Consider the following 27,982-nt stretch of genomic DNA (forward strand, 5'->3'; position numbering starts at 1 on the left):
TACCTAAGGACGGGAACGGACTTAGTAGGGTAGTAGTTAGTAAGGGTAGAGTAGAGTCGTTAATAAGAAAGCTCACCTCAGTCTTGGATCGAAAGACTGAGGGAGATTATTCGACGAGAGGAAGAATTAATACGTTGATTGAGACGGAGAATCAATAGGGAACGTGTATGATGCATGGTAGGAGGAGTGATTGTGTATGTAAGAAGGAAAGGATAAGTACGTGTAAGAGTCATATCTTGATACTCCCACTCAGACGCAAATCGCTAGAGGCGCGTGTGTACCTATTCAGCTGATTCTTCATTTGAAGGGGAACGGAGGGCAAGTGAGTGACGGTGGTTGCGGAAAAGTTTTCGTGGCAAGGATTTCGTGAAGATGTCGGCAATCATATCATGTGTGGGCACATATGGGATGATGATGGTCCCATCGCTAACTAGATCTCGAATGAAATGATAACGAACGCGAATGTGCTTTGCCCGGTCGTGAAATTGGGGGTTTTTCGTTAGCGCGCGACTTCCGTTATTATCGCCGTATAGCGTGGTGGGGGTGATGAGCGAGAGGTCAAGACCAAAATCACATAGTAGCTGACTGAGATGAATCTGCTCGCGGGCAGCATTGGAGAGGGAGATGTATTCTGCTTCAGTGGACGAGGTCGCGACGACGGATTGTTTTTGGGAACGCCAACTGATGGGAGAGCCGAAAAGGTAGTAGACATAGCCCCCAATCGAACGGCTGTCGTCTTTGTCAGATGCGAAGTCAGAATCCGAGTACCCAACGAGTCCTTGGTTGGATAAACCAAAAGTCAGCGAGTGATGCGTGGTTCCACGGAGGTAACGAAGGAGATGGTGGAGTTGGTGATAGTGCTCTATGCCAGGGTTGCTTAAAAATTTTGACAGCGTCGATACTGCGTATGCGATGTCTGGACGACTAACGCGCATAGCAAAGTTAAGCTCCCCAACGACACGAGCATACGGCATGTGAGCGAATTGTTGCACTTCGGTTTGAGTGAGAGGTACAGACGTCTTCGTCAAGGAGATGCCTGGGACCATGGGGGTAGACACTGGTCGACAATCCGACATCTGAGTTTCGCTGAGGATTTGTTCGAGGAAGGAGGATTGGTTAACGGTTAGAAGCTTCTTGGAGCGATCACGCGTGATATGCATCCCTAAAAAATGACGCGCTTCGCCAAGATCCTTCATCTCAAAATGTTTGCCCATCTCCAACTTAAAACCGTTAAGGAAATCACGACAATTTGACGCGAGCAACATGTCGTCGACATAAACAAGTAGCCAAATGGTCTTGTCATCCTTGCGCAGGACGTACAGACTATAGTCCGCTTCACTGCGAACGAAATCGAAGCCTCCTTTTCGTAAGAAATCGTCGAGCGTCTTGTTCCATTGACGACCAGCTTGCTTGAGTCCGTAAATGGCTTTGAGAAGTTTCCAGACCCAGTCTGGGTGTTCAGAATCTTCGAAACCTGGTGGTTGACGCATGTAGATTTCTTCGTCAAGGTCGCCGTTGAGGAAAGCGGTCTTGACGTCCATTTGATCAAGTTCAAGGTCGAACTTAGCAACCAAAGAGAGTAGCGCTCGTACCGTATCGTACTTTGCGACAGGGGCGAAGGTGTCGGTATAGTCTAGACCTTCGATCTGCGTGAAACCCTGTGCAACAAGACGGGCCTTATGACGGGCAATCTGACCATTCTCGTCATATTTGTGCGAGTATACCCACCGTGAGCCTACTGCTTTTCTCCCTGATGGGAGTGGTGTTAAGACACCCACTCCTTTTTCTCCCAACGAGGCTAACTCTTCGTTCATCGCACTTTCCCAATGACCTGAATCCGTTGATGATCGAGCTGCAGATATCGTTTTGGGGGGAAGCTTCCGACCGTCAATTTTATTGTCGTCCGTCAAGGATACGTGTCTTGCAGAGTGTTCGATGATGACATTGGAGGTCGCAGTGGTAACACAATCTTGTTCTTCATCAACTTCCTCCTCGACAGTGACGGGGACGTAGGTCCAACGCCGCTGTACTGGAATATGTTTGGTCGGAATGGCGACAGACTTTGGAACCGCTGGTCGTGCGTCGATGCGTTGACGTGTCGAACGTCGTGGCTCAGGAGGTGGTGCCGTTTCTATGGGAAGTTCAGTAGTGACGGGAACTGGCAGAACATTGTCGTTTGACTGCGGGAATGGCTGTGGGGGTTCGAGGGTAAGAGGAGTGGATAACGGAAGTGCTCCCACTGAAATGGTACTGGGTCCTGACAATGTGATCTCAGAGCCGTCTTCTCGAGGTCGTGTGATTTTGAAGCCGCTTTCTAGAGGTCCAGTTCGTGTGATTTTGAAGCCGTCTTCTGATATTGACAATGGTTGAGGCAATGCGCGAGTGGACTGCTGCATTAGTGTGCGCTGATTATATAGTTCGACAAGGGGGGAAACGACTGAGTTGGGTGTGCCGTAGAAGATGGTTTCATCAAAATGGACATTCCGGGAGTGTACCGTTTGTCGTGTCGCCGGGTCCCACAAAAGGTATCCAGCATCTTTGACGTGCCCTAGTAAGAAGCACCGTCTAGAGACAAATTCATATTTGCTGCGATTATCGTCTGGGATGTGAGCATAGGCGAGGCAGCCAAATGGACGTAAGTGCGAGACATTCGGTAGTTCACCATAGAAGAGTTCAAACGGTGTCCTATTGTCAGTGGCTGACGACGGAAGGAAGTTCTTGATGTAAGCTGAGTTGAGGATCGCATGACCCCAGAACGAACGAGGGTAACCGCTCTGGTGGTGAGCACTCAATGCTCGAGTAGCAACCGTCTGGTGTCCGCGCTCTGCAACGCCGTTTTGTTCTGCTGTGTATGGCATTGTAAGCTCATGTTCAATGCCCTTACTGCGCAGAAGCTCGATGGTAGCATGAGAGACATATTCACCGCCATTGTCGCTGCGGAGACGTTTGACCTGCTGACCTGACTGGTTCTCAATCCAAGCGATATATCGCATAAGATGAGAATGTACCTCGCTCTTGTGCTTAAGGAGGTAAATGGTCGAAAAGCGTGAAAAATCGTCTGTGAAGGCGACAAAATACGTTTCGCCAGATTGAGTTGCGGTGTTGACAGGTCCCCAAACATCAGTGTGAATGAGCTCGGCGATGTGCGTCGCACGGTGTCGAGCATGAGGCGGGAACGGTAAGCGTTTCTGCTTGCCCATTAGGCACGACGGGCAGTCAATATGGTCACCAGATCTTGCGGACTTGTCTGAGGAATCAAGAGACAATCCCACTACAGCCTTCTCTGCTTTTCGCAAGGTGGAATTCGCAGCATGGCCCATGCGCGCGTGCCATACAGCCAGTGGTAAAGGCATAGCCGAGGTGGACCTGCTGGCAAAGGCCACATGGGTGTGCTTGGCCCGTAGATAGTATAAACCGGCAGAACACTCCACACGTGCGATCACGGTTTTATCAGCACGATGCATTTGTCCCCCTTCAGCATCCGTTTGAAAGAAAATGCCTTCCGACAGCTAAAGCAGACACAGATATCAGTGTGCACCGTAGGTCAGGTACATGGAGGAAGGGGAGTTCGATGAACTCATGTTTCCCACTGTTGTCGAGCGCTAGCGTGATGAATCCCCATCCTGGGGCAAGAACGGTATCATTATTGGCAAGCTTCACGATTAGGGGAGGGTTATAGGTTCTGTAACGAGTGAAGAGGGAGTGTTTGGATTCCATATGTGCGGTGGCGGCTGAGTCTACATGGAACGGGAATGAAACAATGTTCGTATTAGAGTAACTGGCAGAATGCGCAGGGAGACGAAGGAAGAATGGGATGTTGTTAGGTTGTCCTGCCGTGAGGGTCGATATGTCAGTGCCCTGTGAGGGTGAGGAAGGGATGCATGCTGACGTATTGGGTGCGTCCGATTTTCCTAGGCGAGCACGACAGTTGTGCCAGATGTGGCCCGTGCGTTTGCAAGACCCACATGTTGAACGCCACGACAATTCCCATTTATCCCCCTTGGAGGCGTCAAAATCCTTCGGCTTGGCACGTTCGGTAGGTTTACCTGCTGCTTTCGTCACCCTAGCGGCCATGGCTGTGTGATGCGCATGCGGGTTTGCGGAGCCAAAACTTGCATAGTATTGTTCCGAGTTTCTGATCTGGCTGATTACTCCTTCCAGCGTTAGCTTCCCGGCATTGGCGTCAGCGCTATGGAGTATGAGCTGGGAAAGTGGCGCATAGAAATCGGGAAGGGCACGCAGTAGCGCTTGGACAATGGTATATTCGTTGCACTTCCATTCGATGGATTCGATGACCTTGAATTGGGCTTTGATGTCCGTGATCTCCTTAATGGTCTTGGTAAGGGAGTCGCTATCAGATGCTTTGGGGAGGTCAAAAATGCGACCCATAAGGCCCGTGAAGCGGATGCCGACAGACGCCTGGTATTTATCTTCCAGCGCCTTCCAGATGGCGGCCGGATCAGTGACACCCGTGAAGTGGATGAGGTCACTTGAGTGCACCGCCATACCAAGTAGTCCCTTGGTTATACTTTGTCGTTCCCGAAAGGAGATGACATCCGTGCTCGCGTCGTGCGTCGCAAGACGTTTGTTGAAATCATTGTCCGTCTCAGCAGAGCTCTTGGTCGGGCGCTGAGGACCCTTCTCGTCACCAGAAAGGAGACGCCAAAGATTGAAGAGCGAGAGCCAAAGGTCCATGGATGTTACCCACGAGGTGTAGTTGGAGCCATTGGCGTCCAGAGGAGCATGAGGAAAAGATGTTGGAATTCGAATGTTGGATGACGATATGGTGGACATTGCTGATGTAGAATGACGTGTCGGCGATGGCGACAGTAGAATGGGAAGAGTAAGTGGATTTGGTAACGAGCGAGCTGGTATGATGGGCGTCAATGGCGGCGATGGCGGCAAGGGGATGGATAAAATCCGCGGGTCAAGCGGGGATAGAGGGCGACCTTGTTCCAGTTCGGGAGAAGTCGGAGGAGCTCAGATAAGGTGAGTGGAAGCGAGAAACGAATGTAAACCTAGTCTGAGTCAGGGCTCATAACCTATCAAAGGTGACGAGACTCGGACCAGGGAACTAAGGACGGGAACGGACTCAGTCTTGGATCGAAAGACTGATGATTAACTATGAATCATACCTAAGGACGGGAACGGACTTAGTAGGGTAGTAGTTAGTAAGGGTAGAGTAGAGTCGTTAATAAGAAAGCTCACCTCAGTCTTGGATCGAAAGACTGAGGGAGATTATTCGACGAGAGGAAGAATTAATACGTTGATTGAGACGGAGAATCAATAGGGAACGTGTATGATGCATGGTAGGAGGAGTGATTGTGTATGTAAGAAGGAAAGGATAAGCACGTGTAAGAGTCATATCTTGATAAATATCTGGTACTGACGAACACCTACACGTTATGTTCAGGATGACATGGATGTGCGACGGCTGCTACGTCATGTAGGCTTCTTGCATTTAATGAGGCAGTCCCTCCCCAAAGCAACAAGCTGAACTTGGCTGACCAGTCCTTGATGCGAGCTAGCATTGACCTCGCATCCTAGGGTGATATTGTGTTCCATGCCAACTTGATGAATTGCCAATAGCCCTCGCTCCGCAAGGTAGATTTCAATAGGTGGCAATATGCTGGCATCAACATTGTTGCACAATGCGGCATCTCGCTCCATACTGAATTACCAATAGACCTTGCTTCACAAGGTAGATCTTAGGTGGCAATCCGCTGGAATTGCAGATATCATCTGTTCGAAGTGGGATTTCAGGTGGGCAGGTTCATCCTATATCACCGTAGTGGCTATATTCAGCACATAAAAGCAAGGAAGGCGTCTTCCTACTGTCCACTTCAGATTGATTTGACCCCATACCAGTATCACATCCTCATAAACAATGCGTTTCTCCTTTGTCCTCGCTGCTGTTGCTGCTTTGACAGCATCAGTATCTGCCAGTGACGCTGTCAGTGAGGGCACTCAGGGCAGTGAGGGTTGTCCTACCGTCTGCATTATTAGTAGCCAGTGTGCAGGCTGCGCTGATGGGGCCTTTTGTGTGAGTATGAGTAGCTTGTGTCTTGTGAGTAAAACCACTGAACTGACCGACGTCGTAGATCTTCTTTGTATGCTACTACTAGTGTGGCAGTGAGTCATGTCTCTGCTTTCACAACGACGCAGTATGGTTGATGGCACAGCGCGTGAAGCCTCGATCAGATGGTCGATCGTTGGGTGGTGAGATAACGACTTCGGTGAAAGATCAGGATGTCATAGTACATACACCGTGTAGTTGGAGCGGTGGGGTGGATGGACACGCACTCAGTCATCCATTAGCCGATTCAACGTGAGGACTGATATTATCAAATGATTGACATTGCATTCCTCCGTATGTCGGCCGCGACCGTTGCAAGCGTATAAGGTCTCCTGCATGAGTGAAGGAAAAATGATGCAAAGAGACGTGAAATAGTATGTTTAATATGGACGAACCAGTAAGACGTCCACTCTACTGATCTATAGAAGTCAGTATAGCAGCGGACATATGTGAGGTGCGGGCTACATAATTCATGCTGCATGGCTGAAGAATTTGCTCACCTGCCCAGACACACTCTGAGGAACCAACCATATGAAAACGTGCCCATCCTTGCAACCAGCCATGACGGGCTGGCTGTCTAAAAAGTCATGCACTAGCAATTGACAGTACTGCAACCAGGATGCTCAAGTGGTCTGTGTCACGGTGGACTCAAACTCGTGACACGTCACAGCATCGGAAAAGATCGGAAATTTCTTGTTTCCACTGACCAACGAAGACTACCCATTTCCTAGATTCAGGACGATAATGTACTCCCCGCTGCCTGATGCTAATTTACTCAACTTTGGAGGAGTACGATACCGAGTATGCCCAGCTGCCGATCTCGAGTGGGTCGAGGACTATTTCGCCTGTCTCCCTCTGCCACACGCATACCGCTTAAATGGTCCTCCGATCCAGTTGCAAAGGTCCTGCTGTCTGGTGAAATCACGATACTGATCTTCCCATGTCCTTTGAAGGAAACGGACACACTTCCTTGTGACTACTTCCCAGACCACCATACTTCCGTCGTCCCCTCCACACACAATCAAACGTATATCAGGGGATGCTGCAACTGTCCAGGCTCCGTCGTTTTGACCCAGTAAAGGCTCTCCGCCTAGTCGCTCTTTGACTAGATCCCGCACCCGAAGATTTTTGTCGAGAGAAATACCGGTGCTGGGAATGACAGCTACGTCTCTGACCCGTTCTTTATGGCTCTCGAGCACAGTAGCATGGTCCGCGCATAGGTGGGGGCGTTGTCTTTGTGTCTGCGTGCCATTGAGTCTTGTATTCTGTCTCGGTGAGCGGGATAGTTCTCAGGCGAGCAGGACTTATGTATGTTCTGTCACTCAGCACTGTATAGTAAGCTAGTCAAATAGCGTCTCTACGCACAGCTCGCAATTTAATCATTCCTAGTACCTTGCTGTAGACGGATGTTGTTCATCCAACTATTTTGCTGACAGCCCTGGTCCGCTCTCGCAGTTGAATCCACTTTGCTACTTCTCATCCACTTTGGCACACGGATGGTGCGGACATTCTATGCGAAGCAAATTTCGGTTCCCGTTGTCCTTGAAGCACATCATCTACCACTCTCGATGATGGTGAGAGTGTTTACATCCTAGTGCTCGTTATCTCATCCGATGTGGAACTTGCGATCACATTCCCCGTAGCTTCTGTTCCCTACTTTTGTGGAAGCTGTGAATTTATCGATGTCTATAAGGTTCTAGGAACTATCAATAAGAGCTACTTGCCAATATCACCGCACCCACGGGCCAGGTAAGACCGTCGTCGACAGTTACACTTTCGATTCGATACTTGGAAGGTCGGAACATACCGATGGGCATGAGTCATTCTCATCGAAATCGTCTGCCATAGGCTGATTCGTATCATGGACTGGAATGACTGCTGATTGACAAACAGGAAGGCCGGTGAGGTATTGCGACCTGCGAGATGCATGATACTATGATTGCATCAGAAAATACCATCAAGATCAGCAGTATGCAATGTTTCAAAAATACACTAACTTTGTATAGCACATCGAGCCGCAGGGTGGGATTCTCCAACTGAATCACTGTCAGAGAGCAATGATCCAGGGACCAGGATCCCGTTTCAAGATCTGTTGGAAATTTTCTTAGTTGAGTCATTTCTGCTATATAATGATATTGATCCAAACGAAACCACTATCCACATCTCATACATCCCTAGGCATCATTTCGGCCATGTTTCCGACGGCTATCGCGCAGGATACCGCCGCTTTAATGTCATCGGTCCTGGGAAGCGTTTTATACGGTCAGTATCACCATGAGTTTGTCCGCCGTGCCCACCAAGTTAGCATTCTTCAGGCTTTTCAGTCCTCATGTTCATAGGTACCATCTGGACATTCACCTACAAATATCGCATCCGGGACGTCAATCGGCCAATTGCTGTGGTTGCCACCCTGCTGTTCTTGCTGAGTACTGCAGTTAGCTTCTCACCCATTGTATCCAACGACATCTACTGAAGTCTCCGAAGCACATGGTCGTTGGCATCATTCATGTCGAAGATGGACTGGTGAAGCATCGCGACTCGTTCCCGGGCGGGTCAGCGGCGTTCTTTGCAGATGTTTCCCAAGCAACGTTTGTGACCAATAATGCAATCTACACATTGCAAACTCTGCTTGCCGACGGGGTGGTGGTGGGTCTTGTTATCTGTTATCTTCTCACCCCTTAGCTTATAGAATCTGCCTTTCTGACAAAAGATTTATCGATGTTATGTCGTTTGGCAATCTATCTGGGTTATCATCCTCCCATGCATGATGTGGTGCGGTGTTGCAGGTTAGGTTTCAATCACACTCAGAAAATTGTGCGCTCTGATGTTGTCTCGAAGTGTTTGGAGTTTGCTCGGTCTATGACTTTTCGCAAGCATCAACTACTAATAGTAATACCGAAAATTTATTCACCAACGAGACTGGACATTGGATCGTGCTGTTCCTCGCCTTCACACTTGCTACTAATGTGTTGAGTACTGGTAAGCACACTTCTACCTTAGCGCAATGTTGGACCCATACCAACCTAAAATGTGCAGGATTACTGGCATATCGCATCTGGATGATCGAACGAAAGGTATCTGCAGTTCGCGTTACGAAGGGCAAAATGCCTATATTGCGCGTGCTCATAGATGCTGCTATTTTGTACTTTGTGGCGCTCTGCACCTCAATAATATGTTTCGCCCTCTCGAACATAGGACTGTATGTTATGGGAGACTTGGTAATTCTGTTGTTAACACATGATATTGAAAATAACTGAGCTTTGTTCTACTAGATCATCCCGACAATTTCAATTGCCTTCTACATGGTGTTTATTCGCATCGCGATCAGTCAGAACAATCAAGATCACGTTTCAACTGAACGGAGAAACTCGCAGGCTGAGTCACAGCAATACCCGATTCCTATGCAGCCTTGGCACACCATATACAAGCAGAATGATATATCCCTCGTTGATTGACCAAAAGTAACGATGGATGCATTAGTGTAATCATCTAGCTTCATCTAGGACACTGGCTATCCCAGACTCGCACGAGAACCTGATCAAGATATGGCTGTGTACTTTACTTTGCAATGCGACTCTAGACATCAGATATATGTCTAGTGTAGAGAGTATCTTCAATGAGTATGTACTATACATTGTCAAATGATGACACATCATGAAGTCAGGTAAGTTACGGTAACTTGTGGGTTCATGTTTGTTCTCTACATACCAAATCAACTAGGTCGCCACTCAGGCAGGAACCCCCCGCGCATGGCCTCGACCTTCTTTAATCATCCCTATCTTTCTGAATACGAGATATCGTGTAGGAACTCTGACGAAACGGTGCGTGTGTTGCAGGGGAAATACTTCCAGGATCACTCCAATTGCGCGCTGAGGCATGCCGCATACTCGCTATCATACTCCGCAGCCGGGAGCCAACCAGCAACACACCGAGGAGCATATCAACTTCTTGCAGTTGCTCAAGATGTCCGATCAGATGATCTCCATCTCGTCAGTAGAAACAACGACATTCGAATATCCGATGCTGCCACCGAAGTCTTCATCACACAGCTTGACGTACATGTGGAACACATTGTTCTCTCATTGACCATCAAATCGCTCTAAATTCGCCACTACGTCCGTTGACGAAATGCCGGCTTTGATCTCATCACGTTCGAAGCAATCGGCGAGCCCTCGAGCGCTCCGAAGTCACCAAGATGATCAACTGCATGGCGACTTCTGAGGACAGCCAGCTTATCGCGATGGTCCGCCGACGAAAGTCTCGTTCACAAATCCACAGTTCCTCATAGCAAGTCAGAAAGGGAGTCCAAACCAGTGAAAAAATCCCCTAGTCATACCACACTACATGCTCATCGCCATCATACGGCCTGCATGCAAAGTCGCTTTATCTATCTCGCACATTCACCCGCGCACATCATATCGAGTCTTGACTTCTAGCAATACACAAATTGATCATCACGCCGACCCCGTCCATACTAAATCAGATTTTCATACTCCTCTTTTGGTGGCATCATTCCTAATTTCACACCCACAGCACACTGTTCCGCGCTCACAATCGCGATCATAACGCGCAGGACTGCCCGCGGGTTCTTTTATGATGTGAGTCCTTATCTGAATCATTTTGCCGCTTCAACGCATTCGCTCAAGGATGTTTACGACATCCCTCGCCGCATTCTCGCACAAAGGACCCTCGGTGATCGTATCCCGCTTTGCAGTTAGTCACAATAACCACTGCCCCGGGAAGACCATTTGTGCCGTTTGAACGGAGTCACGTACATAGTACCTATGGCAGTGCCTTTCTTCCGTATGCTAAGACTCGTACATGGGCGAAGTCGCCGCTGGACGTAAACTCACTGTAACGTGTATCTTCTCACATCTCGTTGCCATTTCGCTAATTTGACGCCTTACAGCGTATTTCTGTCGCCAATTTGCCAGAGCACAGGAAAATCAATGGCACGCGATGTCAGCAGCCTGCTATATCGCAGGGCGCGGCCCAAAATGAGACTTTTGATATCGATTCGCTTCTAGACGTACAAGAAGCTCTTCTGCTATGACTCATGCTGGTGTCATGGCAAACTGCGGATGCCTCCGCGGTGGCGCTTGGAGTGTGTTGACCAACACCACCACGGTCATGCGACGCATAGCAATCGTTCTGGGCTCATGGTCGCAGTTAACTCAATGGCACTCGTGTATGTTCATCGAATTCCCTATATCTGAGGAACATACCTTGCTAATCGATTTAAACTGGATAAACTTATTCTAGTGCGATCGTGTCGCTCGGAAACCTACGATTTCGCTCGTGCGACAGTCTTGGTCGTGTAATCTCAAATACTAAAGAGTCACTGTTAGTCCACGCGAAGGTTGTTGGCCATTCCCCGCAGTGCCCGCGGAGCATGCTATGTCACTACCGAAATGGACGACGTCAGGGTCAGCCACTGGCTAAAATATTGTGCTATCCTACAAAGGACATGCATCGCAATGACCACTATTAGAAACCCTAGCCTCAGGATCCTCTTCCAGACTGTCAATCAATGACTTGGTACTTGCCTCTAGGCGCTCCAATGTTAGTGAAGTTTGCCCTTCCTCGAAGCAGACATACGGTCAACGTGCACTGGCTGAATCTGACCGGGTCCCACATCAGCGTGAACGTGCCTGACAAACTTGCCCGCCTCATCACGCCACAGTATGTCTCAGGCCGTCAAAGCCAATAGCATCTTCTGATGGGCAATGAGACGGTATAATCAAATACATTTCCCCGCGTGTAAATTTATACATTAATCGCGAAAGCCTGTCTGACCCATTTAGCAATGACGGCTGTAAGCGTTGATTAATTGATTCTCTACTTGCTGTAGTTCATTTTATCTAGGTGCCCACGGGTTGCATCAGCACTCAGCTGTAAGGGTAACAATGCTTCGTGCTTCGATTGCTGTATGACATCCCGCATCAAATTCGCTCAAGGCACTGCCTTCGAACTACTTATTGTATTTGAATTTGTATTCTCTGATATCGCACCACCTCTTGATCATGTTAATTCGCGTTCGTGCGCTGGACTCCTAGAGACTCTGGTTTTATTCACTGAGCACTGTCCTTCCACGGCAGAAACCCAGCAAGTATACTGTATTATACCATCACAGAAGGAACAGCTTCCTTCCCTCGGCTGATCTGCCTACGGAAGACCATGGCATCACGGCTCACAGACTGAGTAGCGGACCGTGGTCATTAATTCGCTTGTCTTCCCCTAGTATAAGTAATGTAGCGCAAGGCTACTAGTTCCGTAATATAAATAATTCAGGATTGGTTCCATATTATTGTGCTCCGGCTTGGTTTGGCAGATGTCCACCGCGGGAGTGCCAAGGGTCCTGGCGCAGTGGCTGAAGTCCGGGCTCGTAGGTTGTCGTAGGTCCTCGATAGGTAGAGCCCGTCGCCTCCCGTCATGGAAGTTTGGCCTTTGGGTTTCCCTCGCAGCTCGTGCCTGGTTCAACAACAACTTATCAGAACTTAACCCAGTGGCTACTTGAAGCTGGCCCACTGGGTGCCGCTCCCGGTTTGTGCAGCTGGGTTCTGATGCTTCCTCAGCCTCGTGACGCCACACAGCAATTATCGGCGATCACCACCTGTCACAAGCAGTTGGCCACCTGTGTCACGTCAGTAGTATGGTTCCGCCACTGATAGTATTGATCCACAACCCTGGGATTCTTGTTGCTGCTCCTGCAGGCAGTATACTCATTCTGTTCCTCGATGGCAGTGGTGGGTTCCTGAATTATGATAGCGACAGGCGGCGCTGGGAACAGCGGGAAGCCGCTTTGGAAGTCAATATTTGGTCATTGGGCTCATTGTTCAGATTCATAGCCATCTTATCTGCTGCGGCGAAGACTCGGTTAGGTTTACGCCTAGAGCTTTCCGTAAACTCTGAAGTGAGTACTTCCTGTGCGCTATTTCAAAATGAGCGCTCAATGAATTGATGGACAGCCAGGTAAGGTTGAGGTAAGGAGATAAGAGTTTCCAGACCGAAATTGGTTGGTGGGGAATGATTCCGTCTTATCGCGTCGCCTGTGGCGCCCTCGGATCGGGTACCAAAGACGCAGTAACGAAACTACATAAGAACCGTCCTTCATATAAATCTCTAGGCGCCATATTGGTAAAATTTAACTTTGATTATGCGCGACACAAAGAGTGAGTTCGATGGCTCGTAGTAATGACTTTGCTCACCATTAATCTCCCAGAGATCCGAGAATTCTTACTGCTGCTCCCATTTCTCAAAGGAGCCTACGCCAGCAACATCAACATTACCGATTGCTTTGTCAAATTTCAATTTAATGCGGCGAACACGACTCTCAATCCATCTGGATTGGTGTATGCCAATGGCGCAAATGTACCGGCGTCGGACATCATGAGCGCAGTTGGATTCACCTATGAGACGTGTATTTCGCAGTGCGGCACTGGAACACAGAATCCCACCTGGGCAAACATTTCGCAGCAGTTCGGCGCGTGGCTATTGCCCTACCTTGCGCTCATTTCTCAGCTACCTTTCGGCGCAAGACATAGAGTTGACAATCTTATGTCTGCCATCCTCACAGTCGGTTCACCGGTGCTCGCTGGTTACTCGATGATTATCACCATTCTCAACGCTAAATGGATCAGTCGTCAATTCGAGAACCTATCATTCCCTAACACCGACCATGCCGTCCGTATCCTTATAAGCCTTCAACAAAATCCACTGAGAATCACAAATGAAAATTCGCTGCTCAGCTCTCTCGTTGTCCTGCCAGAGAATGATGACTGGTGGCCGACAATTGCTGATTTTCTCGACTACACTCATACCTGGTCTATCGCGTCTGTGACATCCATTGCGTGGGTCATTATTGCCTACCTCTTGACGGTCGCCAGCTCGCTATCGGATGTACACGCCAACATCAACTCCAACGGTCAAGGGACGGGGTCGGTGTGGTTGTGGCTTATCCCAATCGTTATAGGTTGGCTGCAGTTATCCCCGAAGTGCGACTATATGCGTGTTAAGAAGGCCATGGACAACGCAGATGCGATGGCATTTGTGGTCACTAATCATGGAGTCGTAAAGGCATCAGACCTGAACGAAAGGCGAGCAGTATCCATTGAAACCAGCGTCGAAAAACCATCATCTCCCGACGAAATCTTAACCCCACCCATCTACAACTATGCCAGGGCCATATCATGGTCTCGGTCGGCGGAGGACGTCTTCGATGCGTTTCGAATTGCCTCCGATAATGCCAGACAACACAGACCGGTCACCGCTGGTGCCACGTGGATAAATGCGATCAAGAGGAATACTATTGAGCCCCCCAACAGGTCTGGAAACCCGTCCGAAGTCGATCTTTACTGCAGACTTCCTCGATACGCAGTACGGAGCCGCTGGGCGACCGGGATGTTCTATCGCATGTTCGTGGCCTCGCTGTTGCCCCTAGCTTTGCAATGGGCAACGACTGGAGCTGCAGTGCTGGTTGTGTATTTTACTCCGACTGTGGTAAGTATTTTGATATGCATTTATCAGCACCCGTTGCTTATTAGCGGCACATGACAGGGCCTTGGTTGTAGATCTCTTGGTTACCTCGTATATGGCGCACTTGCAACGACAATATGGGCGATGCTTGTTGTGTCGAGCATCTTTTCGCACTACGCATCGTCATACTCAGACAGACCAAGGAGTCCTTTATCTTCCATGACCACCCGTATCGCAAGGGTACTATCGAACCTTTTGAGATGGGGAGGGAAATCGTTGGCAATCCTCAATGCACTCTGGATAATCGCGGCAGGGATGCTGCAGTTTACGAGCATCTATGATAATTGTTACTGCAACTCGAGCGTGTTGGGAAGAGGGGCCCAATATGCATATGACATCGTTGTAACCGATGGTTTAGACTTGAATCAAACCAAAGCCGCTTGGTTTGGGGCATTGGCTTTGGGTGGCTCCACAGCCTTTGGGTTTATTTGTTACATGAGTTTGTTAACCGATCTTGTACCTATATAATGAGGTCTCCGACCGCGATCATATACCACACTAGTATTAGCTAGACTTACCATTAAATATCTAACGAATTAGCTAGTGAACGTTCTTTTGCACTTTATAATTATATTAGGTTTTGTGTGTTACGGCTTTGTCAAATTCAAACGTCTGAATCTATCTTACCCGTGGCCGCTTACTCTGATCCACTGTATCGGTCGTAGACACACATACAAGGAAGAAGTCAAGATAGGCCTGGGAGTATCTCAGCTGTCCGACGAACGAGGCCGACATGCTCCTGATGGACGACACTATGTCGCACAGGATGTAGTCTATATCTACGATTCGAAACTCAATTCCAGTTGAATTATACAAGTGCTGTGTGTCGCCAGGACCCAGGTACGCATATAAGCCTCAATAAGCGTTATCAGGTATCGGAGCCTCAGCGCATGCCAGTTGGGACACCGAGGCTGAGTAGAAGGTACCCCGCGCACAGCCACGTCGTGAGCGGCGTTTCGGATTTGGTAATTATCGGTACTTTGTCAGGGTCATGACTCCATGGACGGCATCTCCCAGCCAACTACTACCAGCGCCTTCCCTGAGGTGGATGCTGGCTTGCGGAAACAGGAACTATCGTATGTTCAGATCTTCATAGCCATGATGAGGCGGGCCTTAATATACTTATCCCAGGAAATGGATGTCACCGAACAAAGTATTACGCGTCCGCTATGTGACCACATTTCTTTCTGTTATGAAATAGCCTTCACTAGCGTATTAAAGGCGGATCGTGGAGAGAAACCTGTTTCTAGTAAGTGGACCAATTTATAGTGTCCTAATCTACATCCATAGCCTATTTTTTTCCCCTTCTCCATTGCCAATACCGCTAGATGCGTTTGCACAAGGGCTCTCAGGCATGTAAGTGGAATGAGTGGACTACGGGCTCCTCTTTTCTCATTTATTCCTTGGGCTTAGGTCTTTTGCTACTGGTGCACGCCATCGGAAGTGTCGTGGCAGTAGACTTCGCTCAGTGTCTGACCGACATCATTCAGAATGCAAATACCACCCAGAATTTAACTGGCCTGCTCGACGGTGACGGAAATCCCGTGTCGAACGCTTCTAATGCAACTTCGATCAGCTACTCGATGTGCGCCTCCCAATGTGGGACTGGGCAGGAGCCTTTCCAATGGGCTATATTTTCGCAAGAATTCAGCGCGTGGCTGCTGCCAAATCTTGCATTAATTTCGCAGCTCCCCTTCGGAGCACAGTATAGGCTTGATAATCTCATGTCTGCCGTGTTAACCGTTGGGTCACCGGCACTTGCCGGCTACTCTCTATTCATCACTCTCCTCAACTCTCGCTGGATCAAGCGCCGATTTGATTCGTCGGTGGACTACCCTAATTCACGCTTTGCGCTCTCCATCTTGAGCAGCCTTCAGCAAGTCCCGCTAAGACTCCACCCTGATCCCGTACGCTTGCCCTCTCTCATTGTCCTTCCGGAAAACGACTCCTGGTGGAAATGTTTAGCTGAATTTGTGGACTACACCCATACGTGGTCAATTGCTTCGGCAACCTCCATTGCATGGGTCATTATCGCCTATATCCTGACTGTAGCCAACTCCCTATCGAACGTTTACGCAGATGTCCAATCTAATGGAGAGGCCACTGGCTCAATGTGGCTGTGGTTGATTCCAGTAGTCGTTGGATGGCTACAACTCTCCCCCAAATGCGATTTCGATCGCTTAAAAGCGGCTTATGACCGCGCAGACCGACACAGTATACACACAGGACCAGCAGACGTTCATGTAGGAAGGTTGCCAGCATCATCCCGGAGAGCATTGGCAATAACTGCTAAGGAGGAGGATGTGATGTCTCCAGACGAACTCCTCACCCCTCCGGTGTTCAATTACTCGCGTTCGCTGCGATGGGCATCTACAGCAGAGACTGTCTTCCTGGTGTTCAAAGCGGCATCAGAGAAGGCTCATAGTCATAAACCCATTTGTGGGAGTGATTGGGTCGAACCAGGCACTTCCGTCAGTACCCATGAAATGGAGTGTTTCCAATGCTCCGACTCTACCCACGACATCGAGACTATCCAATACATTGATGATACCCAAAACATCGACCACAGAAATCGATACGGGTCCCCCCAAGACGTCGTCATGTACTGCACACCACCCAACGAGACGCGGAGCAGCCATTGGGCACCTGGCGTGTTCACAAGAATGGCCATCGCTTCCTGCGCATCGCTTGGATTACAATGGGGAACAGTCGGAGCGGCATTTTTGGTAGGGTGGTTCACTCCTACGACAGTGAGTCTCTTCCTGGTATACCAGATGTGTGGTCGAGTTGGCTGATGTCTGACAGAAAATGGGGTGTCGATCTATCGGTTATCTCCTTTACGGAGCCATATCGACTTTGATTTGGATGATGCTTCTCGTGTCCAGTATTCTCGCCCACTACTCCACAGCTGATCCACTTCGTGCTCGAGGAGTTTTATCTGCACGCAGTGCTGCTTTAAAGCTTTCGCACCTCCTGCGATGGACGGGCAAACTGTTGGCCATTATAAACTTTTTTTTGGCGATCATGGCATGTGTATTTCAGTACTCTAGCTTCTACGATAGATGTTACTGTAATTCCAGCGTGTTTAGCAGGCACGGCGCAGCGTATGCTGTGATCATCGAAACCGCAGCTCAAGCCGCACAAGCTAAGACTGCGTGGGTCGTTGCCCTTGTCTTGGCGTGTACATCAGCGACAGCTTTCCTTGCCTTGCTCAATCTTTTATTGGACACTCTTCCGTCGTAGGACTGATTTTTGTTGTAGGATCATTTGTAGTATTACTTATATTAATCAATATTGTGTTTCAACAAATGACTTGACTTGGAGAATTTAGCATTCGTCGGCAGGCATGAAACTCTGATTCTCCTCTAGCCATAACATATAGAAGCAAGATAGTCGTTCCTTCGTGAGTATGGGTATAGGGCAATCCGCTCGCCTTCGGGCGTTGCGAGCCATTGAACGACGTTGTCGCGTATACTATATATGCTGGCCGTTGAGCCGACTTGAATACCAAAAGCGAAATGCTCGAAATGGTTCAGGATGAGTTGACTATTACGTATTAGGCAGGTTCATGTCTGCACCACCACCGATGTCTACCGAGGCACCGTCAAGACTCGAAGTATAAGTTATCTATGTAGGTACTAGTAGGATGCCACACCTTCATGGGCAGTGGCATGGTAATATGATGGTCTGCGGGATGTCGAACGAGGAATCGGACGAGTCGTCAATTCACAAGTGCCAGCTTGGCACTATATACTCCGAGTCCATGCGGTATCGCATTCCTTAGGCTATCGTTACTCGTAAGTATGTCATGCCTGTGAGACAAATCAGTACTGACTCAGATCCTCTGTTCGTATAGTCACTGATATATTGTCTGCACTAGCAAATGCGTTTACTGACCCGTCACGGTGGTCAGTGCGCAGTGCTAGTGGTCGCATTGTGCACGAGTCCACCCGTTCTTTTTCCATAGCAAGTTTCTACCACCACGAGCAATAAACAGGCCCTCGCATTTTACGCGACCAATACCACCCATTACATTGTTTACTCCGCAATGATTACGCTGTGAATTTTTGAACGCAACCGCCACATCATGGTGCGTCCACGGCTCTAAGATCATTTTTAAGGGCCGGTTCTACAGGTTGCTATCAAGTTCGTACCACTGAACGCTCCTTCACCTCACTCTTTCCCTTGTCTACGTACTACTATCCACTATGATGTTTGGCGGCGGTTTGCGTCTTGGCCCCAGGGTTACTCTCAGGATCATTGCTTCCTCTTCATCACCATCAAAATCACATACAGGAAGCAGCAGCAAGCAGCTTTCTAGCTCTTGTCAGACCTCTGTCTTAGCACGACCGGCCGGATACCGACCTCCTAGTCACCGGATAGTTGAAGACGTTGAATAGAACCTGGGGCATGAGGGTTGGACATGACATATCCCAGTCTTGGAGATCCTCTGACTCGGTGCTACTCTCCGAGTGGCTCTCATAATTACTATCGTTGTCGTCATTATCATTGGTCTGTGAATGCCGTCGTCTGATTGATCTTAATCATTCGTGGCGGCACCAGTCTGTCGTCGCAATGAGATTTTGATCCACAGAGATGGCGCTGTCTGATTCAATCCGGCGTTTTGTTTGGCCTCGTGATGCCTCTATTTAGGAGCCTTCTCGATCCCTCGCATCTTCTCACACAATCAATTTCAACAAGGGACTCTACCACGCTGTGACTACCTGGGTGTCACTGCAATGCGAGCTGGATGTCCACCACTTCCATCTTGGTTCGTATTTTATGTCTTTTGTAACGGTTGGGGAGCTGATGACATGTCATATATACGTTTGATTTGTACTATACATTCAGAATATGAAAAAGGACGCCTCAAGGACGCCGTAGTGTATAAGCGCAACCGCTACTGTCATGGTGTCGGGAAATGTACGTCATTGAGTATCTTGTCAAAACAGCATGCAGGTCACATTGTTTCGCGATGATGTGCGTATGCGTTTCAGCCTCTTGTCCCTATTGCCCGTGTCTGAAATACATCTTGCTTGATGGACTCTTCATACGGCCATGCGAATGTGAGTACTCCGGTTATATTTCAAATCGGTTGACGGGGCTCGTGGGTGGAGTGCCCAACTAGTACCGGTGAGTACTCAAAGCTTCAACGTTTCAACTTAGCTTGATCGATCAAGTCTTGTATTTGACTGATTCTAATGCGAGTTGGGAATCAAAATGTGCCATTAGCAGCGTCCACCGCCAACAATACTAATATTGCTAGGAGTGCATAACGAGGGAGCGCAAGAATCTAAGCATAAAGTCCGCGAAGTGTCCGTGATGTGATTATAACCAACCCCCCTGACAGATAAGTATAGGCAGATATATCTATGATGTCCAATGACGATCCAAAATGAACCACCATGGCAGTAGTAATAGTATATATGCGATGAAAGCGAAACAACAAGCATTATGTATGGGTAAAGATCAGCATATATGCATAAAAAGAACGCGATCATCTGATCATACATCGGGTTACGTAGAATTGGCCGATCAGCTTGCTATAGATACATAGGGATCTGTATACCCACCTTGATCACAGCACAAATGCTGTACAACAAATGATAATAACAGATATAGATGGGCGCAGGGGATATCATTGTCACGGGGCATTACTGCCACCTGTAACAGCAGGATCATTCTTCCCAAGTGGGCTAGGCCGTATAGGTTGCATACTGGGGCCTCCCGCGCTATTCAGCCCTGCAGCTTCTAGTAATGCAATTTGAGATGCGTTGGATATCTCTCTAGTTTGCGGTTCGGACTCGTCGTGACCTGACAAGCCGTGATAGGCAGATGATAAGGAGTTTTGTGAGTAGTGCACGCCTGATGATGAAGGGCCCATGACGTCGTCGACGATGTGGCTCAAGTCGATGTCGACACCGCGCACCGCTGGGCCCATGAGTGTGCCGCGCTCGGTATCGTTGAGCGACCCCGAGCTATCGCGCGGATCCCAGGGGGTATCATAGTCGGAATATCTTCCTGGGGGCGGACGTGCGAGATCAACGTCTTCGATGTCTTCACCTGTAAGCAGTGTTGCTCTGGCACGGGCTTGTCGTCGGCGCAAGTTGATGGCGTCGAGGAAGTGGAATTGTTTGAAGCGTCTACGTTGGCGGTAGAAAAAGACGGAGAGACCGAGGATGAGGAGCACGCCGCTGCCAATCACTGAGCCAGCGATAATGGCAGTGCGATCGGTTGCGCCGCTGTTGTTGGTGGCTGCACTGATGACCGTAGGGATAACAGTTGCGGACTGATGGTGTGTTAGAGGGAGTAGGAATAACAAAGTTGGGACGTACTGTGAAGGTAGATGAACCTGAGACCGTGACAAAAGATGAGGTGATGAACGACGTTGTTTGGCCTCCATTTGTGGGAGTCGGAGTGGTAGAAGTCGGGCTGTTTTGGAGGATAGGTGACGGTGATGATGATGAGGTAGTGGCGGTAGTAGTGGTGCCCGAGATATGGGTTGAAGATAATGCGGATGAGGTTGTAGAAGTAGGTGGTTGAGATGTGGGTGTGGAACTCGAAGTTTCTGGACTTGTGACCGACGACGACGTTAACTCAGGCGGCGCTGACCTAGTTGGAGTAATTTTCCTTAGATGGTTTGCCAAAAAAGATGCCACAAATGCCTACGAAGAAGTTGTGCTGATATCGGAAGAGGACGACGATTGAGGTGAAGGAATGCTTGATGATGTGATGCCATTAATGTTGGTAGCCTGGGTGCTACTAGACAGGCTGGTGGGCAATGCTAGGGTCGTTATCGTGGATGCCTGCATTCAGAGATGAATATTGCTGCGGAAAATGATAACAAGGAATATAGGGAAAATTGGACTCGTTCTCGACTCGTTCCGCAGCCGACAATTAACAGACACGCACCTGACTGTCGGTGGCGGTTGGCGTGGGTGCGTCAGTAGTAACGCTAGTTTGTGCGACAGCGTTGGATAAAGGAGAGTCGGTCGTATTTGTTGATGGCGACGATTGCCGGGGATTAAAGTAAAGGAATTTACGCGCAGGCATGCCGCTGTCGTTGGTGGCGAACCTGGTCCAGGCCTGTCAGTTACAGTAGACAAGACTCAGCGCTGAAACGTTCGTCAAGACAACTTCCTCACGATTCATGCGAGTACTGGCACTGACAGTGGGAACAAACCCGCATTGTCGTACGCTAAATTTGGACAGAGCGTCTATTACGGTTTTCCTGATTAGAGATTGGCTGAGTGCATGCACTGACTGCAAGCGTGACCGCGCATCCACGGTGCTGGCACGAATGACAAGTTGAACCGTGAACAAGTTTATGTGCATGCATTCTATTTCAAAACCACATATTCCGGTTCTGCTATGTTTTCTCCGCAGTATTCTCACCTTCAGCTAGAGCTTTCCTCATCCACCTGTTTACCTTCCTTCCCGCGAACCGCCAACCCGCACAATTTTCTGGGTGAACATTTGACTGTCCCGCCAGGTACTGCACCATATCCGAAGGCCAGCGCGATCGATGAAGACCGTGGGCTGGATGCCCCGCAGTGTGCGGGGTGCGTTGTCTTGGGCGTTCAGACCGGAGGAGTATGTGCTCCTCACATCATCTCCCTCAGCACCACGCACCACCATTTACCGCCGTCGACATCCTTGTTCATGGCGTAACTTCATCCGCATGTTCACCCTCCGAAGAGTACTAATTTCCGTCACCCTCGTCCCGGTGTTCCTATTACTTGCCATCATCTGTCAGGGTATACCACCAAACTATGACGATATTCGGACGTTCGAACAACGTCTCCCTCAGCACTCCTTGTCTCTGGTACCTAGAAATCAGCCACAATACCTACGATTTCCCGGACACCTGTGGGGTTACGGGTTCAATAATGTTCTTCAAGAAGCGTGCGTGCCATTCTTGTCATCGTGTCTCATAAGTGGCTAATCGCTCTTATCAGAATTTTAATGTCTTACCTCGCCTACGTGTCCAATTTATCATTTGTCTTCGAGGACTATACGTGGTCACATTTACCACTTCCATGGACGATTTATGACTTCGCTCTGCGTCCCGCACACATACCCTTGAACGCCCTCATCTCTGGGCCAACCGCAGGAGGACCAATGCCTAGCGCACCGAATGCATACCGTGCAGTGAGCGCCGAGTTCTACGCGCAAGTCTGTGGACCTGAAAGTCGTAAACACGTCATCAGCACTCTAAACGCCCCAAACGATGCAGACGGTGCTGTCATGATTGATTGGTGGGTGGACCAGCTCACAAACGTGCAAGAGCCGTGTATAGAAATAGATTCCTCTGCCCATATCGTTTTTGACAGCCAGTGAGTCGTCTCCAACCAAGTGCCGGGTTGAATCACTGACTGGTCGTCAAGCTTCTTCGGAAATCCACGGATTCTCTCTCTGTGGGAATCCTTGACTAAATCGCCTATGTTGACTGACTTCGCTTGGTCACCGCTTGTGCATGCGGCGGTTTCGCGAAATTTTGCGCTCTTCCAACCAGAGTCTGCTAAAGATCTCTACGATGCACATTCCCGTAAATCGCTCGCTGGGCTGGTCGCGCTGCACCTCCGCAGAGGCGATTATAGACGGCATTGTCCGAACCTCGAAAAGTGGGGCGCAGATTACATGGGTATAAATCAGCATCCATCGCTCCCAGATCGATTCGATAGATCTCCGTATGTCAATGACACGAGTGCAAGGTTGTCGTATTATCTCGATCATTGCTGGCCATCGACGGAGCAGGTTGTGGAAAGGCTAAGGGACATTCGGAAAGAGTATCCTGGGCTGAGACGGGTGTATGTGCTCTCCAATGAATGGGCCTGGAGCCTTGATGGTCTGAAGGGCGCGCTTGAGGAGGACGGGTGGGATGACTTGGTGAGCAGTACCGATATCGTACTCGATTCGGAGCAAAAGCATGTGGCCATGGCAGTAGATATGGCTATTGCGGAAAAGGCCGAAGTGTTCGTTGGGAATGGGGTAAGTTGTTTATATGCGGGTGATTTCCACAGCTTTTGTGACTGATTTTACTTGGCGTAGTTCTCGAGCCTGTCGTCGAATGTGGTGATGCTGAGGATGGCGAAGGGGATGGAGGGGCAGAGCAATCGGTTTTTGTGACGGATCTAATGGACAAATATCTTACTACTATACCCCGGAACATTATGCGACGAGCGAACAGCGGAGGTGTTCTCAAGAAATATGGACAATGGGCATATGTAGTCACTGAAGCCTAAGTGAGATAAGCGCCCTGGGGGGTCTGACGACCGAATATCAATGGCGGTACCTTGATAACATCGAATCGAATACTAGTACGATGAAAATCAATTTATACTGGTCTTCATCCAGGAGTGACTGGAGAGGGCGCTAACATGGGGAGTCAGTGATGGTCGTGGAGTCCTGGAGTCCTAGACCAGTTGGGTGAGGCAAATGGAATCGTAATACTACTACACCCTTACATAGTGTGCCGAAAGGATTGCTAACGTAATCGTGTAACCCCTCTCCCACAAGTAATCGAGCGTGACTTATTACGTATCTGCGCGCTCTGTTTTCATCAAAATATTTCTTGATTCAAGCGACTCCTGCCCCGGGATTGCCTTCTGCACGAACACCAATCATTCGTTCACCAAGTTCCTCGCTCCCTCAGACCCATCTTCTTACATATTGACCCTACTAGTCTCAAATGATCCCAGTTGGTCATCAATTTTTATAATATTTACAGCTATTTCGCAAGTTCGCGGAGACTCTGGAGAGCCAGTCGCGTGATATTGACTGTCTTTATTATGACCTTGGTCGCGGTTTCTCATTTTCCGCTTCCGCTGGGGTGATGTACGATTGGGGTGGGCCAGATAGTGTCAAAGAACCGCTGATCTCCTCAAGCACTGACGCTCGGGCAGGGGCAGGCTGATGCTCATCACCAGAGCCGTTATGTGGCTAAAAATTGTAGGTTGAACTGGTCTGGGTGAGCAGAGTCCCGTTTTCCATATATTAACGACATGAACATACAAATATTCGTGAACAGAGGCAACCTTGGTCCCTCATGACCGTCGTGTATCTCAGTGTATGCATCTTGTGTTGTAAGTGCGATCAGCAGGTTATACTGACTGGAATATGTCCTAATCGCACTATCTTGGGATACACTGGTTGCTGTGTACGTGTGCTATGTGGAATACTATGCAATTGATGTTTTCTACTAATCAGTCATCTCTGTCGCTCAGCGTCAGCATGCTAAGTGCCTCTCCTCTCATATCATACACTGTGTATGTGTCTTCTGATTAACGGCATACAGTGTCTGTTCCGTCAGTCTCAATCTCAATGACGGATGAAATGAGTGTTCTGCACCAACGCCCGCCATTCTTCAATCAACAGGGGTACATGTCATTTTACCAGCTTGTTTCAGTGTAATGACAGTCACGGCTGTGGGTTTGTTTCATAGTGTGATCCCCCGAAATTAATCACTCCCTGTATTTGTCAGGTTGGATTATGTACGTCGCACTAGAATGGACGAGCTTCATCGTAACTGCAGTACTAGCCAGTAAGCCTGGTGCAATACATTGGCCTGACTGAAACATCACGTACGTCGTCGTGACCACTCGGTTACACGCCATGTATCAGTGATCCCGAAAAGTTCTAATATTTCTCGTTGTCACCCGCCTGGCTCTCAGCATTGTCGGGTGTGGTGGTCCGCGTAATAGTAACGAGTCATGTTTCATCGTGTAAGCTTTAGTTATATATGAAAGTTTCAAGTGCATCAGGCTCATTGACTAATGCCAGAGGAGCACATCTTGTCTGGCATCTATCAGTGCTCATTTGGCTTCGGGGGAGATGGCCGACTTCTGGTTTCCATAAAATTGATTCTCGCCACTACATGGGAGGTCGTTACATTGTGTCTCGCAAGTTGCAGTCTGGATTGCAAAATTTCTGTGAATTGCGACGATCAACAAGATGGATTACGATTGGGACTTTTCAAGGTATTAATGATGTGCGAGGTGAGCTCATATAAATGTGGTTTTCTTTCGCTGAAGTTCTAGATGACAACATGTATAGGACATATGAATAAGAATATCAATATGCTGCAAAAGGCGATTTCTTGCGCAGTCGTGCGCCAATTCGGTGTAATACGAAACTGAGAATCAGAAAACGAGGGTCAATATTGCTTATCACTTGCTGTTTGTTTGACTCACGGTAATGGCGCCATGATTGTTGCGAGGCCGGCCAGAAGAGCGGTGGCGCCAACAGTACCCAGTCTATTATACATGGCTCCCGCGAATAGCGGAAATGCAGCGGCAAACGCTAGCCGCAATGCACTATTGCTTGCCATAGCAGACGCAGCAATTGGGCGGTATGCAGTGACAAGGTACGTGAACGTTGATGTAAATACAAAATATATCCCGGAGCCGAAAAGTACAGACACAATGATTGGGGCAATCCAGTGAACTTGCGGATATGTTGTGAATGCGAGGCAGAATAAACCTGCAGGCATGGTAAGCATTAGGCGATCAAGAACCACTTTTTACTGACCCACTGGCACTAGTATACCTCCTACTTGACCCATAATAAGCCTCGTCTCAGGAGGTGGATCACCGTTATATTTAGCAGCTTCGCGGGCAAACAGTCTGTAACAGATGTTATTAGTATTAATGCTGAACGCCGAGAGAAAAAGGTACCTCCCTGTTCCAAAATGGCTGTGTGGAAATGGCCGAAACCATTCCGAGTCCGATCCCAATGAACGTTAGCCCAGTCATTTGCATATTAAATCCATGGACATCCTCAAAAATGATGGGAAATGCCTGGAATGCCAGGTATAGGATTCCAAGAATAAGGGCATTCCTGGAATGATCAGGACTTTCATCAAGTGTTAATGAGTCGCATTGCCCTTACCAAATGTCTAGAAGCAGTGTCATTCGGTCGAATAGAAGTAATTCTAAGGTGCGACATCATTACTTGGGATGGAGTGGAAGCGATTCCTGATGACTTACGAAACGGTTTGCAGCAACTGAGGAGGATAGCAGAAGCAAGGGTGCCTTCCCGTCTATCCAAAGGAGCGTAAAACTTTGGGTCTCCAGTCGACTTCCGCAGTCTATCGCGCGGATTGATCTATCACGCAAAGATAACAGAAAGGAGGTACTCCTACCTTCTTGCTTTCTTCTTCAGGATCACCGGGACGTACGTCTCAGGAACAAACTAAATTCAATTCATAAGTAAATCCATATCACCAAAAAAATACAAACGCACTAAAACCAACATCAGCAACTCTACAAAAATCCAGCACAACTGCACGCGATATGTCCATTCCCAGTATAGGTGCTGTCAGAAAGCATGTCAAAACAAGGATCAAGGATCAGGCCAGTGAGTCTGACCTGATTGATGAATCTACGTCATTAGGTATTATGAGAGACAGCGTGTGCAAGGGATGTGACAAACATACCCAGCAATCAAGGGACCAGCCACTGGTCCGATGAATGGAGATCTTCCAAGATGATCAGTTACTTCAAAATACAACTTGGCCGCTGGCGTTGTTCAAGCAAGCCTACATGGTATATACAGCCATTGGACTTGGCAAATGACTCAGCAGAATATCCAAGAAAACGCAAATCCAAGGGCTTACTTTGCAATACTCGAATTCGGAAACATATCGCTTACACTACCTCCGGCTACACTCAAAAATGCTGATCCGCAGAATCCAGTGATAAAGCGAAAGACCAAGAAAACAGCTGTTGTTCTGTTGTAGTTCCATCGTCCATTCTGGGAGTAAATGTACTCACTAATGTTGGGAGCAAACACCACGGGGAACGTGAAGATGAAGAATAACGCATAAGATATTTCGTATACAGCATTTCGGCCTGCTTAACTCGTTGAAGGTATGATTTTGGATCAAAACCTGGACGTACCATACACTTCGGACAACGGGCCAACGAGGAGAGGACCGGTCCCGAGACCTGTCACAAACATGCTAATTCCGAGGATGGTTACTTCATGTGGGACATGGAACGTTTGGGCGGCACCCTGTTCTGTGAACGCAGCCTGGAGCATGATCAGAACTCAACCAAAATCAGAGATAAGGTGGCTCGCAATCGAAGAAGCGCAAGTCACGCATAGAGAGGCAGAGCTGATGATAAGGACCGCGAGCCAGCGTCTGAACAAGGGCATGTTCTGCGGATTATCCTCTGGCTCGAGGCCGACGAGGTATGGATCACCTTCGGCATTTTTGGCAGATGTCGGTCTTTGTGGTAGCAGCATGGTGGGGCTGGGCTAAATGACCATTCGGATATCCTGGTCAATGCCGTTATGGTACGACATTGACCCTAACACAGCGGGGAAACTAAAGGGTTACCACCTTTTGGAATTACATTCCAAAGGTGA

At 48.7% G+C, this 27,982-nt stretch overlaps 6 protein-coding genes across 6 annotated transcripts; 5 read left to right on the forward strand and 1 right to left on the reverse strand.

Annotated features, from left to right (window-relative positions):
* Window positions 1–8,268: 8,268 nt before the first annotated feature.
* DEU56DRAFT_727923 (uncharacterized protein) lies at window positions 8,269–9,531 on the forward strand (the record flags this gene model as incomplete). Its single annotated transcript, XM_041348017.1, has 7 exons — window positions 8,269–8,338; window positions 8,392–8,510; window positions 8,561–8,722; window positions 8,787–8,862; window positions 8,915–9,055; window positions 9,113–9,294; window positions 9,349–9,531. The coding sequence occupies 7 exons, from the start codon at window positions 8,269–8,271 to the stop codon at window positions 9,529–9,531; spliced, it is 933 nt and encodes a 310-aa protein (XP_041213313.1).
* A 3,006-nt stretch (window positions 9,532–12,537) lies between these two features.
* DEU56DRAFT_555458 (uncharacterized protein) lies at window positions 12,538–13,152 on the forward strand. The gene is made up of 2 exons (XM_041346788.1): window positions 12,538–12,989; window positions 13,045–13,152. The coding sequence occupies exons 1-2, from the start codon at window positions 12,729–12,731 to the stop codon at window positions 13,069–13,071; spliced, it is 288 nt and encodes a 95-aa protein (XP_041213314.1). The 5' UTR covers window positions 12,538–12,728; the 3' UTR covers window positions 13,072–13,152.
* Window positions 12,968–15,205, forward strand: DEU56DRAFT_555464 (uncharacterized protein). The gene is made up of 4 exons (XM_041346789.1): window positions 12,968–12,989; window positions 13,045–13,248; window positions 13,299–14,575; window positions 14,633–15,205. Exons 2-4 carry the CDS (start codon window positions 13,233–13,235, stop codon window positions 15,077–15,079), a joined length of 1,740 nt encoding a protein of 579 aa, XP_041213315.1. The 5' UTR covers window positions 12,968–12,989; window positions 13,045–13,232; the 3' UTR covers window positions 15,080–15,205.
* Window positions 15,206–15,604: 399 nt separating this feature from the next.
* DEU56DRAFT_778456 (uncharacterized protein) lies at window positions 15,605–17,917 on the forward strand. Its single transcript, XM_041351818.1, has 4 exons — window positions 15,605–15,687; window positions 15,743–15,967; window positions 16,025–17,361; window positions 17,417–17,917. Exons 2-4 carry the CDS (start codon window positions 15,940–15,942, stop codon window positions 17,852–17,854), a joined length of 1,803 nt encoding a protein of 600 aa, XP_041213316.1. The 5' UTR covers window positions 15,605–15,687; window positions 15,743–15,939; the 3' UTR covers window positions 17,855–17,917.
* Window positions 17,918–20,493: 2,576 nt separating this feature from the next.
* DEU56DRAFT_880248 (uncharacterized protein) lies at window positions 20,494–24,073 on the forward strand (the record flags this gene model as incomplete). Its single annotated transcript, XM_041356083.1, has 5 exons — window positions 20,494–20,573; window positions 22,196–22,516; window positions 22,570–22,947; window positions 22,999–23,602; window positions 23,663–24,073. The coding sequence occupies 5 exons, from the start codon at window positions 20,494–20,496 to the stop codon at window positions 23,738–23,740; spliced, it is 1,461 nt and encodes a 486-aa protein (XP_041213317.1). The 3' UTR covers window positions 23,741–24,073.
* A 1,603-nt stretch (window positions 24,074–25,676) lies between these two features.
* On the reverse strand, window positions 25,677–27,906 carry DEU56DRAFT_970612 (major facilitator superfamily domain-containing protein). Its single transcript, XM_041359438.1, has 15 exons — window positions 27,692–27,906; window positions 27,511–27,643; window positions 27,385–27,462; window positions 27,228–27,333; window positions 27,154–27,174; window positions 27,048–27,089; window positions 26,980–26,992; window positions 26,855–26,926; window positions 26,754–26,803; window positions 26,599–26,699; window positions 26,506–26,543; window positions 26,291–26,454; window positions 26,141–26,235; window positions 25,804–26,092; window positions 25,677–25,745 (listed from the first exon to the last, which is right to left on the reverse strand). Exons 1-15 carry the CDS (start codon window positions 27,857–27,859, stop codon window positions 25,685–25,687), a joined length of 1,431 nt encoding a protein of 476 aa, XP_041213318.1. The 5' UTR covers window positions 27,860–27,906; the 3' UTR covers window positions 25,677–25,684.
* Between the last annotated feature and the right edge of the window lie 76 nt (window positions 27,907–27,982).

The sequence above is a fragment of the Suillus clintonianus genome, assembly GCF_016758775.1.
Source record: "Suillus clintonianus strain FC179 chromosome Unknown DEU56scaffold_8, whole genome shotgun sequence".
NCBI lineage: Eukaryota > Fungi > Basidiomycota > Agaricomycetes > Boletales > Suillaceae > Suillus > Suillus clintonianus.